This window comes from Leopardus geoffroyi, chromosome D2 (assembly GCF_018350155.1).
Source record: "Leopardus geoffroyi isolate Oge1 chromosome D2, O.geoffroyi_Oge1_pat1.0, whole genome shotgun sequence".
Lineage (NCBI taxonomy): Eukaryota > Metazoa > Chordata > Mammalia > Carnivora > Felidae > Leopardus > Leopardus geoffroyi.
Window position 1 is genome coordinate 54,894,827 of NC_059334.1, and position 14,482 is coordinate 54,909,308.

The following is a 14,482-nucleotide window of genomic DNA, read 5'->3' on the forward strand; positions in this document are numbered from 1 at the left end:
GTAATTGCTGGTTCCTCCCTCTTCAATCCCTCCTTATAGCTGATCAGTTATCATGTCTTGTGACTTCTAAACGTCATCATTTCCACTCAGTGGCTATCACTCCATTTTAATCCATTATCACAGGGTGCTGGAATTATTTCAATAGCCACTCTGTGCCCGACTCCATTTCCTCTCTCCTTGAGTGATACTGGAAGTCTTTAAGAAAAGCCATATGATGTAACATGGTGCTAGATAAGAAAGGTAACTTAATATTATGGAAGATGAAGTGGAGAAGGGAGAAGGGAGGGTGAAGCGCTGAAGCCCTAAATTATAACAACGGCGATAGAGAAGATACATGAAAAAACGTAAAGTCGACTGAACAAGTGGAGCTGGGAGGGCTTACATCTACTATCCTGTATTCTACTCCCATAAATTAAGTACGTCAAGTGAATTTTTGTTAAGCGAGTCAAACCCGTGCCTCTGTAAGAATTGTCACGCTCAGAGAGAGCCAACCAGCCTCCACCATCCAGATGGCGGATCCCAGATTGGCCGCCAGAGTGTCAGGGAGTGGGCCTCTCTAGCTACTGTCTCTATGGTTCGCAGAATATCCAGTTCGGGGGTTGACCGGGCCGGCGTTAGTGCGTGCGCGAGCTCTGGCGCGTGCCCGCTCTCCCGCAACTGCCAGAAGCCCGGGGTGGGAGGGGTGGGTCTGGGAACGTTGCGGCGGCGGCCGCCGCGGCCCCAGCCCCCAGGGCTATTCCCGGGCCGAGTTTGCGCCGGGGACTCTTCCGTCGTCTCCTCAGGCGGCGCTCACCCGACCCTAGATGGTGGGTCCGGAGGATGCAGGAGCCTGTTCGGGAAGAAACCCCAAGTTGCTCCCGCTGCCGGCGCTGGAGCCCGTGGGCCAGGACAGGAAGATGATCCGGGCCACGGGCGGCTTCGGCGGAGGCGTCGGCGCTGTGGAGCTGCCGGTGGAGGAGGAGGAGGAAGAGGAGAAGGAGACGCCGCCTCAGCAGCTCCTTCGGCGCTACCTCGCGGCGGCCGGGGGACAGCTGGAGCCGGGGCTGTGCTACTGTCCACTTCCCGCTGGCCAACCCCGCGCGCCGCCGCCCCCGGCAGCCCCGCGCTCGGACGCCTGCCCGCGGGACTCAGGCTCCAAGCACCGAGGCGCGGAGGCGGTGGATGCCCGTGCGCCGCGGCACAGAGGCATGACCAACGGGGATTCGGGCTTTCTGCCGGGCCAGGACTGTCGCGACCTGGAGGAGCCTCGAGAGCTGGCCCGCGCGGGCGGCCGGGACCCGCGCCACCGCCGCCTTCCCCCGGAGGGGCCTGGCGACGAGGGCGCGGACGGTGAGGGCAGTCCGTCCGACTGGGCCGCGCCACTCGAGCACCCGCTGCGGAGCTGCTGCCTGGCGGCGGCGGACGCCGATAAGTCCCAGGGTGCGAGCAGCGGCTCGGGGGGCAGCCCGGCCAGCGACAGCAGCAGTAGCGAGGACTTGGAGCGGCCGGGAGCCGGCGCTGGGGGTCCACAGGAGGGCTCGTTGGCCGCCGCCTCCGCCGAGAGGACTAGCTCGGGCGCTGAGCCGCGCCCCGGCGTCTCGGACGTTCACGTGAACTCTCGGAACACGTTCGAGGTGAGCCGCGACCACCTGCCCCCAGCCGGGCCGCCGGTGCCCGCGCCCTCCGCGGAGCAGGGCGCCGCGGGGACCTCGGCCCGGGCTCGACGGAGCGGCGGTTTCGCCGACTTCTTCGCCAGGTACAGCGCAGGCTGCGCCGGGGCTCGGGGAGGGTTAGGGGTCGCGACGGGGACCGGGGCCAGGGCGGAGGTCGAGGCCAGGACCGAGAGCGGCTTGGGGACCGTTTCCGCGCGGGCTCTTGCTGGCGTCAGGACTTAGCTTTGATTTGTCACCGGCAAAGAGGAACTGGGTCTGCATTGTGTTGTGTGTAGGAGAAGTTGCCAACTTTGTGGGGAGCGAATCTCTCTCCCTGTGGGCTGGAGGCTATACCTGTTGTTGACACCTGGTTTCCGTGTATTCAGGCCTTGCCAGCGTGCTAAAGCCATAGCTGCAGTTTTGCTTCCTCCGGATAAGCAGACAACCTGCTCTGTTCTCGGTGTATTTTTACTGTACTACGAGGAGTAGGGTTGGGGAGTGGGGGTGAGCGCGGCGGTCTGTGTGTGCGGGTGTGGTTGTGAAAGAGAAAGGGAAGTCATTCTGCAGAGATGTCTAGTTGCGTGGAGTCTAAACCCATTCAACTAGCTTGGGAATTCCTGAAATTAGAAGTGGTTATGTTTCATAGTGTTTAACTATTCGTTTTAATGGCCTTTATTAAAATGCAGTCAGTTTGGAATTTAGAATTTGATTCCAGCCCTTAAAAAGCCAAATGGCTATGGCGCTTTATCTAGAAAATCCCTCTTCTCTACTGCCATATAGGCCTACGCTTTTTTTCAGCAACCTTTTAGTTTTTGATGCTATTGTATTTGTGTTTTGACCTGCTATTCTTGAAATTGAGATATGGTGCTGGACATTGCAGATTTCAGAATAGGGCTTTGATAGGGATAAATAGTAAAAAATTACTCATCCTATTGCTCATTAACGAAATAGCAATTTTCCTGGAGTCAGATCTTGATATGCTTTTTTCCCCCCTTAATCTCTAGGCAAATAGGAAAGCATTCCCAACTTGTAAACTCTTCCAGAGTTCTCCTGTGTTTTTGTTTCCTTTTCAGGGATCTTGATAGAAGTGAAAGAAACAAATTATACAGCTCAAGTTTTAGAGGATTATACAATTAGTGTGCATATTTGTAGACACAGGCACAATCTTCTCATTGTAATATTTTTTTCTACTTTATTATCCCTTATTTTTCCTGCTTATATAAATTCACAAATAATTTATAAAGTTTTTAAATCAAGATTGGGAAATTGTAATCTTGTGTTACTCATAGGATAAAATATATAGTAGTGAGATCTATGTTTGTGGGTATAGTTGCAAAAACATACTTAAAGCTTATAGTGACAGTATTCTAAAAGCTCTCAAGGTGAACTAAGTTTATACATTTGTGAACTTGTGTGGCCTTTGGGTGGTTTAGTGGTCATGTTTTGATGTCAGGCAATTTTAGACTTGGAAGGGGCTTTGGAGATCACTAATTGAACCAGTATACCCAGAGTGCCTGCTTTGTGCCACCACTGGGAATAGAGATAATTTGGACACTGGTCCCTTACGTGGTGGTGGAGGGCAGGCTACTAGGGATTAAGTTTGAAGACAAATATGTATATATACATCGCAATTTATGAATAATAGGGCAAATTTATTATAATAGGCTTTTTCATATTAACAGTAGGCAGGAATTTTGATATAATTAAAATTTTTCTTTAATCGGTTCATAGGACTTCACTAATAGTCCTTTCAGTTAATAAAGCTATTTGACATTCACGTAGCCACATTACTCGTGCATCAGAGCACTGAATTTGAGTCAAAACAGGTACCATGAAGTTAATTTCTTTAAGCCCCAGGCTTGCTTGCTTGCTTTCTATCTATCTATCTATCTATCTATCTATCTATCTATATCTATCTATCTATTTTGAGAGTGAGCTGAGGAGGGGCAGAGAGAGAAGGAGAGAGAATCCCAGGCAGGCTTTGTGCCATCACTGCAGAGCCAGACGAGGAGCTCCAACTCAAAAACGGTAAGATCTTGACCCCAGCCGAAGTCAAGAGTCGGATGCTTAACGGACTGAGCCACCCAGGCTCCCCTAAGTCTCGGTTTTCTTAATTGAAATCTGAATGTCAAGATTCTAGATGTCATTACTTCTTTGTATAACATTCTTGGAAAAGGGCACAGTCACATTTAACCAAAACCTTAACTGAATTCTGAACACCCTAAAGGCAGAGACCATGGTACTTTCTGAGTCTACAATATCTAGCAGTGGTATGAAGAACTTTGCTCAAGTTGTGTTGAATTGGAAACTTTTATGGACTCTTTGTCTATTATTCTCTAGGTAATTTTGAAGAGATCTTCTATTCCTGGGCAGAATGATCAGAAATTTCCCTTACCCTGACAACCTAAGAGGTTTTTTTTTCCCCTCTTCGTGTGTATAATTGTCGTTCTTAACTCGGAAGCTCTAGATAAGGGCTCCCTTTGGAGGTATCTTGTTCTTGGATGTACTCTTGTTCTTGGGGGCAACCCCTACTGCAACTTCATTTTTTTGATGAGGAAGCGCATTATCTACATAAGGTGGTTTCGTTAGCTCATGGCAGAGATGGAATTAGAAGCCAAGATTCCTGATTTTCAGACCAGGTTTACATTTGATCATAATTTGTATTCACCTGTGGCTTTTTTTTTTTTCCTCTCTCACCTGATTGTCCTCCATCTTTTCCTTCTTTCCACTTCCTCTCTTTTCTTGGCAAAAATCTGTCATAAATACTTTTAAGGAATAGTTTCACCTTTGCTTTAAGTAAAGAGGGGAGTATTTTACAGCAGCATATCTATTACTACAGAGTTATCTTAAAGTTTTCTAAATTGACAGAAGCTTCATTGAGTAGAGTAGAAATTATGTAGGAGCTAAAGGAATTTGGTCCAAGGTGAGACTGCTCCATCCTCATCTCCTGCTTTTTCTCCCCTCCCTTCCCTTCCAGGTGAGGTGAGTTGTATTTCAGTCCCTGTTGGGAACTTGCCTTAGCTTCACATGGGCATCTCTCTGTGAATTGTGACTTGACTATGGGAGCCCCACAAGTAATATTCCCTCAGATCCTTGGCCTTTTCCTGTCCGTAAATGTTTTAAAAGGTTAGGTGACTACCACTATCTCTACTATCACCAACTTCACAGTGAGAAGGAGATGAAAACTTCAAAAAATCTCATTTCCAGGTTAGCCTTCATTCTTTGAGGATCTCTTCATTACTCTTTTAAAAATAAATTTAAATTATTTTATGGGTCCTTCAGGGAAATTCATGTCTTTTTTTTTTTTTTTCAAGTTAGAATGGTTTATTTTTCAGGTAGATACAACCCTTTATAGATGTATTTTTTAAGCCATTTAATTCTCTTGCGTTTTCTTCAGATTGGCACAGTTATGGTTATTTAGAAATACACAGGTATCTGTGTCTCCAGGTAGTGCTGAGATATATATATATATATATATATATATATATATATATATATATATATTTTTTTTTTTTTCACAAAGTCTTCATGTGAATTGTGAGAATTTGGTGGCCTTAAAGGGCATAGCTAATATTGAGAAGTATTGAAGACTCTTTCCTTCTTTTTAAAAAGAAAGTTGACTTTATAGATCCATGTAGCTTTTTCTAGAATTATTGATTTCTGAAACTTACTAAATGTTGTGGCAAAAAACTTTTCACAAAACCCTTTTTATTACACTTAGGCTGCACTTGATCTTAGCCAAAAGGCTGAGAAGCGATCACACTTAGGCTGAATAGTGAATACGAAAGGCTTTTTTAGTGATTTCTTTTTGTATCTGTACAAACTCCATTCTCCACGATATGAAAATTATTCAGAATATATATTTTTGTTAAATATGATATTGAGAATTTTAAATTCCTACAATTATAATTTTTCTTTACTTAACGTTCTCAGAAACAACAAGATGTACCACATTCATTTTTCACCTAGAATTTACACTCTTTGGCAAAATCATGATTCACCTAATTAACATAAATCACAAGCCATCATAGATTTCTGTCAGGTAGGACTCTCTTATTTGTTGCACGGTGTGTATTCCTCCCAGCCGACTAAAATAAAAACTACAGTGGGGCGCCTGGGTGGCTCAGTCGGTTAAGTGTCCGACTTCGGCTCAGGTCACCATCTTGCGGTCCCGTGAGTTCGAGCCCCGCGTCGGGCTCTGTGCTGACTGCTCAGAGCCTGGAGCCTGTTTCAGATTCTGTGTCTCCCTCTCTCTGACCCTCCCCCGTTCATGCTCTGTCTCTCTCTGTCTCAAAAATAAATAAACGTTAAAAAAAATTTTTTTAAATAAGATAAAATAAAAACTCCAGTTTCAAAACCTATTTCTCAAAAAAACTAATTCAACATTTTAACAAAGAGGCAAAATACCAAACTTCTGATAAGTTTTAAAAGATTTTTATAGCTCCCTAAATCAAGCTTTTCTTTTATTTTCTTTTTTCTTTTCTAATGTTTGTTTACTTATTTTGAGAAAGAAAGAGTGCCTGCAAGCCAGGAGCAGGGGAAGGGCAGAAAGAGAGAGAGGGAAAGAGAATCCCAAGCAGGCTCCACACCCAGTGCTGAGCTGGTTAACAGGGGCTCAATCTCACAACTGAGATCATGACCAGAACCAAAATCAAGGGTCGGGACTCTTGACTGACTGAGCTACCCAGGAGGTCCAGCATTTCTTTAATATAGGTGTGGTGTAATTCTGTGTAAGGAGAATGAAGGAATATCTGGATCTAAATATTACATTTTTGTTACTACACAGAGATTATAAAAGTAAACATGAAAATAATCATTTCTGTGTCTGTAATGAAACTCCTTTGGACATTGCTTATATGTTAATATAAGTAAAATGTTTGAAATTTTTAGGAAAGCTGAAAAGAATATGTAATTAATTGCTCTAGAATAAAAATAAGAGTCTTTTAAGATTTTAGAGTGTCATGAAGCAACCAATTATATTAGACTTAGGAGCTAATGGCTCAGGAGTGTTTTTATTTGTTTCCTGTGTCTGATACCCAGCCCCTCAACTCCGTCAACTCCCCTCCCCCTCTCTAAACACAAAGCACTAAATCACTGGAAATCCAGCTCTGGTTTTCAAGGATTTTACCTTAGAAATTCATGGTTTTAAGGTGGATGCTTGAAAATGTGGTAATCTGAATATAAATCAGGTATAAAATAGTGGGAAACTACAATTTTTATGAGACTAAGATAATTTTAAGTACTCAAATATTATTTCGAAGTGTGAGACTAAATCAGCATTTTTAACCCAATATCCCAATAACAAAGCAGATTATTACTCTTTGGTAGAAATTTTATGAACTATTAAAAATGGGCATAGAGATTTACTTTATTTTTAAAATACTTTTTATTTTAGACTAGTGTTAGATTTACAGAAAAGTTGCAAAGATAGCACAGGGAGTTCTGGTATACTCCTCACCCAGTTCCCCTTTTGTTAACATCACATTGTGGTACATTTTTCACAACTAAGAAACCAACATTTGTGTATTACTATTAATTAAACTTACATGTCATTCAGCATAGAGGTACTGACTAAAAGATTTTTATTTGGTGCATAGTTGTGTTTTACTGTATAATAAACCTTTAAATTCGAAGGAACTTCAGGGATCACTTCATTCATCACTTAATATCCTACATAAAATCAACAGTGCTGTTATCAGAGAAATCTTTTATTTGCTAGATATCACCTAGTAAGGTGGTATTAATTTAATATTGGAAATGAGTTAGGCATGGTAGTGAGTTGTTCTTTCAGGGGGGTCCTAGAGCATTGATTTTTTAAGCTTTCAGTTCAAACTATTTGGGGCATGGGGCACCTGGGTGGCTCAGTTGGTTAAGCGTCCAACTTCTGCTCAGGTCATGATCTTACAGCTCATGAGTTCAAGCCCCACATCGGGCTCTGTGCTGACAGCTCAGAACCTGGAGCCTGCTTCAGATTCTGTGTCTCCCTCTCTCTCTGCCCCTTCCCACTCATGCTCTGTCTCTCTGTCTTAAAAATAAATAAAACATCAAACTATTTGGGGCAGTATTTACAAGATTTAACAACCAGTACCTACCTATGTGCCTCTAGAAAAATATGAAATCATATTTTAATTCTACATAATTTCATATTTGTCCAAAATTATTTTTTTGTGTATTTTCTTTTCTAATTCTGTAAATATTCCTGTGACCTTTTAAGGAATTTTTTTATTTTACAATTTTATTTACAATTATTTGCCCACAGTGAATTAATAAAAGAATCAGAACTAGACCAAAGATCTGATTCCTAGGATTTGAAGCTAATGTACCAATTTCTGTGAATCATGAGAAGTTTATGAACAAAAACATAGCTTTTGGTGTAGTGAAAATACTATTTGTTTGAGAGATAAGAAACTTGGTTTTTGTCCTGGGTAGCTTTTGCCATTAAATAATTGTGTGACCTTGGGCAAAATAATTCTAGATTTTTTTCCTTATAATTTCTTTGGAGTAGGAGAAAGAATAGGATAATGAAGTAATTTCTAGTTAATCAACATATTGGAATTTGAGACCTTAACTTCCTGACCATGAGTTACGTCTCAAAGGTTGCCAGTGTTCTACTTGGGCAAACTAATAGCTTAACAAATAATTCCTAACTTTTGTTATACTTCAAAATTACCTGAAAACACATTTAAAAAAATTGGATTCTCCAGACTCCACAACCCCTACCTTGTCAGAATCAGAGGACTTGCTTCTTGGCAGATGGCATATACAAACTACAGGATAGTGTAGTGATAAAAAATGCTGGTTCTGGAATTAGATCACCTTGGTTTGAATTAGCTTACCTAGCTGTATAATTCTGAACAAGTTACTTGACCCCTCTGGACCTTCACCAAGTCATCCATAAAGTAAAGATAATGGTGATACCTACCTCATGAGATTGTCCATGAGATAATGTTCTAAGTGCCTTGTACTTGTTGTGTGGTATAGAGGGAAGGTTCAGATGTTGTTACTTAAACTTCATCAAGACAGCTACAGTCCCTTCCCCAGCTTCATCACTGAAATCCATTGGTTGAAAGAAAGAAAGAAAGAAAGAAAGAAAGAAAGAAAGAAAGAAAGAAAGAAAGAAATGAATGGATTTTTTTGTTTACTACCTGAAGAAACATTACACAATTTGTGTAGTAGATTTTTAAACATAATTTGTATTTGGTATTGGATGGGTGTTAAAATGGACTGTAATGTAATAATCTAAAATTTTCAGAAGTCTTGAAGCTTTGACTAAAAAGCAAATCTGAGAAGGAACTGAAAGGAAGGAATGTTGAGAAAGATTAAAATATTTGTATCTTTTATTGTTTTAAGGAACTTATAGACAGGCAAAGCCAGTTTTTAAGTTAAATTCATGAAATGTTTAGCTTGGCTCACTCATACATTTCATGCTTAGTATGTTGTGGTGGGAAAGCTTTGGGAAGAGTGGAAACATTTGGAGATTTTTGAGGTGACACATCTGTTACTCATCTCTATGTGTACTGAGAAGGGAAAGTCAGTCCTTTTTGAGGCTGCATATTTCTTCCTGGGAACTCCTTTTAGCTACGCTCAGTTGTCCCCAGGTAGTTTTGAGTGATAGTTGCTTGGACCCTACTACAGTAATTCTTAAACTTTCGTGTATTTTAAAATTACCTGGAGGGAGGAGGTTGTTAAGAATTCAGATTCCTTAAGTTTCCCCCCCCCCCACCCTAATCCTTTGATTCACTAGATCTTTTGTGGGGCCCAGCAGGAATCCAAATATTTAACTAGGACTCCCCAGAAGGATTCTGATGCAGGTGGTTCCCAGACATTATTACTGAAATAATTGTTGATAGGCAGGTCTCCTCAGATAATAATTGAAAGAAGGTGCAACATGCATTTATAGCTCACATTACCTTATTGTTTTAAACTTGGATCATATGTAGGTCCTCTGTAATTGGAGAGTGTAAGTACAGATACAGTAGAGAAGTATTTTGCTGACCTTCACTAGATTGAGAAGTTATCTCTGCCTGATTAAATCTTAGCTTCCTTTTTTTATTCCCCCCTTTAGTGGGAAGGGTCCTTTACTTTTATTTTATACTATGTGGAAAGCCTTGCTTGCCTGTTCTGTGAAAAGCTTTAACTTTCAAAACCTTACTCAGATCTTTTCAACATGGAGTCATAACTTTCTCTCTCTTTATTTATAGCTCATCAAAAAAAAAAAAAGGTGTTAATTTTCCTCCTTCTGCTGCTAGTTGTAACTCTTTTCCATGCCTTTAAGAAAAACTACTGCAGATTGCACATGGCTTATTTCCCTCTAGAATTTGCTGTTTCAGCCTTTCTTGGACTTCTTATTTCTGTGGCCAAAAGAAGAAAGAGATGGAAACCCATGTGACTGTCTGGGTTTTCAGCAGGCTCTTTCCTGCAATTAAGAGAAGTTTACCTTAGGAAACCAAACTACAGGTTGTGCTCCTAGTTAGAGCTTGTTTGAGAGTGAGCTTGATAATGTGTTTAATTTACCTTTGAATTTGGCTTTTTGATTTCTTTTTAATTTGAATTTCATTTTGGGATACATTTCTTGGCTAAAAAATATTTCCATCTGCCTGTTTCTAACCCCACAGAGATTAAAACATCTTAAGTTTGGAACTGAACATGATAGTTTTGAAATCAAATTATGTGCTATTTTCTCATATTTTCCAAAATACTGTAATGTATACCTACCCATCATACATGGGGCATTATTTACAATTTCCAAATCTGGTTTTCATCAAGAATGTTTGTAGTTATCGTCTAGTCAAGGAGGGGAAATACTTTTGTTCCCCCAAGAGAAAGGTATTCACAAACTGTAAGTTTAATTGTTTTTTGTAAGAAAAACAGAAAATGCTCATTTTTTGGCTTAAAAAATAGAAATTTATTTTCTGCAAGTTCTGTAGAAGTCCAACATCAGCCTCAATGGACTAAAATCATGATGTCAGCAGGGCCCCATTCTTCTCTAGAGGCTTGAAAGGGGAGGGTTCATTTCCTTCAGAAAATGCTCATATTATTTGCTTTTGAAAAACAGGACGGGTTATGAAATAAAACTGAGGATAAATACTTTGTTTCCATACTATACCAGTTAAGGTGGTAAGAAAAAAGATAAAGAAGATTGGAAGTTTTGAAGGTGCAAGTTAGAGACAGAAGAAACTGTTAAGAGAATGAGTTTGAAGATGTATGTACAGAGAAAAATTGTCGAGGAACATACATGTCGTCGGTTGGAAGTTAGCTCTGCACTTTGGCCTCTAGGCTTAAGAGTATTACTACAGATTATGCTTATATTTATTTTTCTACTCTGCTTACCTCAATGCCTTTGTAGAAGTTTCTGGCAACTTCTTAAAGATATCTGCTATACCTCCCTCTTAACTTCCCTAGTGTTCCATCCTCTCATGGCCTCATAATAGTTCATATTGTGCAGCAGAAATATCTTTTAATGACAACTGATATATATAAAGTTTTAATTAAGGCTCTAAACGTTTAGGTATTAATATGATAGATTCAGATATTAGTACAATTTGGGGCACCTGGGTGACACAGTCAGGTGAGTGTCCGACTCTTGGTTTAGGCTCAGGTCATGATCCCAGAGTTGTGGGATCGAGCCCCACATCAGACTCTGCATGGATCCTGGAGCCTGCTTGAGATTCTCCCTTTCTCTCTCTCTCTCTCTCTCTCTCGCTCTCTCTCTCTCTCTTTCTATCCCTCTGCCACTCTCCCCCACTCGCACACTCTTTTTCTCTCCGTAAAAAGTTTAAAAAAAAAAAGAGAAGTGCCTGGGTGGCTCAGTAGGTTATGGCTCTGACTTCGGCTCAGGTCATGATCTCACGGTTTCGTGACTTTGAGCCCCTCATTGGGCTGTGTGCTGATAGCATGGAGCGTGCTTGGGATTCTTTCTCTCTCCCTCTCTCACTGCCCCTCTCCTGCTCATGCTGTCTCTCTCTCAAAAATAAGTAAATAAAAAAAACTTAGAAGAGACACTTACTTTGGTAACTAGAAGGTTACTATATTGCTGGAAGATAGGTTCTATGATGGGTACCATCAGTTCAAGAAGTACTTCTAGGTTGACCTGAGCAAAAGGTCAACAAAACAGACCAACAGTAACCACCACCTTAGAGCTAAGTGTGTTTGTCTCTTTATTCTTAGAGAGTTTAAGGCACCTGCTGGATGTTGTTTAGCCTCTGCTTGGTTTCTTTTACTAACAAGGTCCGTTTCCTCAAGGCAGCCTATTGAGGGTGGTATTAATTGTTAGAAGGTTCTTTATGTGGAATCACAGTGTATCTCTTTGTAATGTTTCTGGTCCTGATTTGCCCTTTAGAGCCACAAAGAATAAGTCAGGTTTTTTTGTTTTTTTGTTTTTGTTTTGTTGTGTGTTTTTTTTTTTTTTTTTTTACATAATCACCCTTCAGAAATTTAAAGATTATTTCTGAACCTCTTTTTTGTTTTTGGACCCTCTGGCCTAAGCATACATAGTTTTTACGAGTTAGTTTGCAGTTTTCTTACCATTTATTTATTCAACAAATGGTTTTCAGCCCTATTATGTATATGAGGCACTAAGGAAATTAAGCAATATTAAACTTAAGGTGGGGGAGTCACATAAATCAGTAGTTACACAGTACTTGATTAGTGTTATAAAAGAAGGTACAGGATGAATCAGCAGCACTGAAGGAGTGATTAACTTTGGGGTAGGAAGTTAGGAAGCTTAGGGGTAGGTAGATGAAACAAGAATGCTTGGGAATGGCCGCGATTGGAATGAGGCCAACTGAAGACTGTACACACACACAACGTGTGCGGAATTTATACATGAAATAGCACAGCACTTTTGGGACTGCAGATACTCAGTGTGACCGCCTTTAGTGCAGGTAAGGTAGAGTGTCAAAAACTGAGGCAAAAAGGTTGAAGCTACATTATGAGGAAGTTTATGACAGAAGTTAACAATTTGAACTTATTCCATGAAGGGTAGCAGTGCACAGGACCTTTGATGGACTTTTAAAATAAGGACAGCATGCTCAGAATTGCATTCTATTTTATTAAAATTTTTTTAACTTGATTTATTTTTGAGAGAGTGCAAGTGGGGCAGGGTTGGGGGCAGAGAGAGAGGGAAAGAGAATCCTGAGCAAGCTCCCCATTGTCAGCGCAGAGCCCGAGGTGGGGCTTGAACTCACAAACCATGAGATCATGACCTGAGCTGAAACCAAGAGTCGGACATTTAACTGACTGAGGCACCCAGGCACCTCCATTTTATTTTATTTTTTAAATGTTTATTTTTGAGTGAGTGAGAGGGCGAGAGAGCACACTTGAGCCTGAACTGGGGTGGGGCAGAGAGAGAGAGAAGGACTGATGGTCCGAATGGGCTCTCTTGCTGACAGCAGAGAGCCTGATGTGGGCTCGAACTCATAGACTGTGAGATCATGACCTGACCCACAATCAAGAGTCAGAAGCTTTACTGACTGAGCCACCCAGGGGCCCCTCAGAATTGCATTTTAGAACACTGACTCTTGCAGCAGAGTGGCAGATGATTTGGGACTTGTGAAACCAGGGCTTGGATATACACTTGTGGTAGTTGATGTAAATAACGGTCAATCCTTGTCAGAAGGAATCACTAACAGATTGAATGACATATCTTACACACCAGTAGCCTTTTTGTGAAGCTTTAAGGGGGGAAAACTTTGAATCTGATTTTTGTTTTGAGGGAAGTGGGATGACATGAAAATGGAGAGTCATGTGAAAAATTATGTCTGTCATGTTTTATAAGGAATTTGATGAGGGGGAAAAGACCCCATAATAGCTCTTAGGCTTGTGGTTTTGCTGTCATGGATCAGAAAGGAAACAACTTCAGGGAAAACCCTGAGAGTGTAAAGTTGTAAAATGAAGACTACATCCAGTGTGCACACACGTTCTGTACATTGCTTCATAAAAGTGGATGCTGGCAGTATGCCTTTTGGCCATTTTTGAGGATTGAATGAGGTAGACGAAGTAGCGAGACTTCGTAATTACTTGTATGTGTATGTATCTCTTCTAGTAAGATACAGATTCCCTGGAGAAAGGGAACATGTCTTTCTTGCTCTTTTTTTTTTTTTTTTTTTTTTTTGGTCTCTGCATGGAAACATGGAGCCTTGTGTGTATAGGAACACAAGGATTTATTGGATTAAATACTGTTTAAAAGGTATAAGAATGTAATACAGTTAAATGTCTGGAACCTTTGGAAGTGGTCACTCTGGGAGGCTCTCCACTTGTTACTTTAATAGGTATCATTTCTCAAAGTATTTTGGTGCCTGTCTTCCGGGAGATGTTTCTGTAGGAGAGAAACCAGTTGGGCAATGTAGGATGGGACTGAAGAACTGAATGTTGGAGGGGAGTCAAAGCTAAAATACATTAGGAAGCCAACCAAGCAAATTCAGTTGTACATTAACTGTACTGGAAGAAGTACTCTAACTAATATCCTAGTATAATAGATTTATCCCCAAGCAGATAGTTAGACATAATATGTGAATAGTTGAGGTTTGTACAAACAGGCATAAATGATTTCACTTTCATATTCTTTTCAAGGATTAAGTAAAGTCAGAGAGACTTGGGGTCTACCAACGCTTAAATTTGGTTATCTTGGGTAGATCTGGCTATATCAGTTTAATTTTGGTGGAGCCTAAAATTCTTGTTACTTACCACTGGGTTTGCAAAACAGTCCATATTTTAAAGGACTAACTTTTATGTAGATTATGAAAAAATCTATACTACACCGGCTATAACTGACAGTGTTACAATGTAAAAGAAATGTGAAACTCTGATAAATGTTGCCTTTATGATGTTGCAAGTTTTGAAATATCCTTTAT

At 40.9% G+C, this 14,482-nt stretch overlaps 1 protein-coding gene across 5 annotated transcripts in view; it reads left to right on the top strand.

The window, feature by feature from the left end:
- TBC1D12 (TBC1 domain family member 12) overlaps positions 1–14,482 on the top strand; it is a 140,750-nt gene that overhangs the window by 22,563 nt on the left and 103,705 nt on the right. Inside the window, exon 1 of one of the 5 annotated variants that reach the window (XM_045438278.1) lies at positions 165–1,735. The exons of 1 other annotated variant lie outside the window; for it this stretch is intronic. In XM_045438278.1, coding sequence (XP_045294234.1) covers positions 804–1,735 — 932 coding nt within the window. In that variant the 5' untranslated portion in view covers positions 165–803. Of the gene's footprint in view, positions 1–164; positions 1,736–14,482 lie in introns of those variants that run through there. 3 more of the 5 variants (XM_045438279.1, XM_045438277.1, XM_045438281.1) reach the window with 3 other exon arrangements.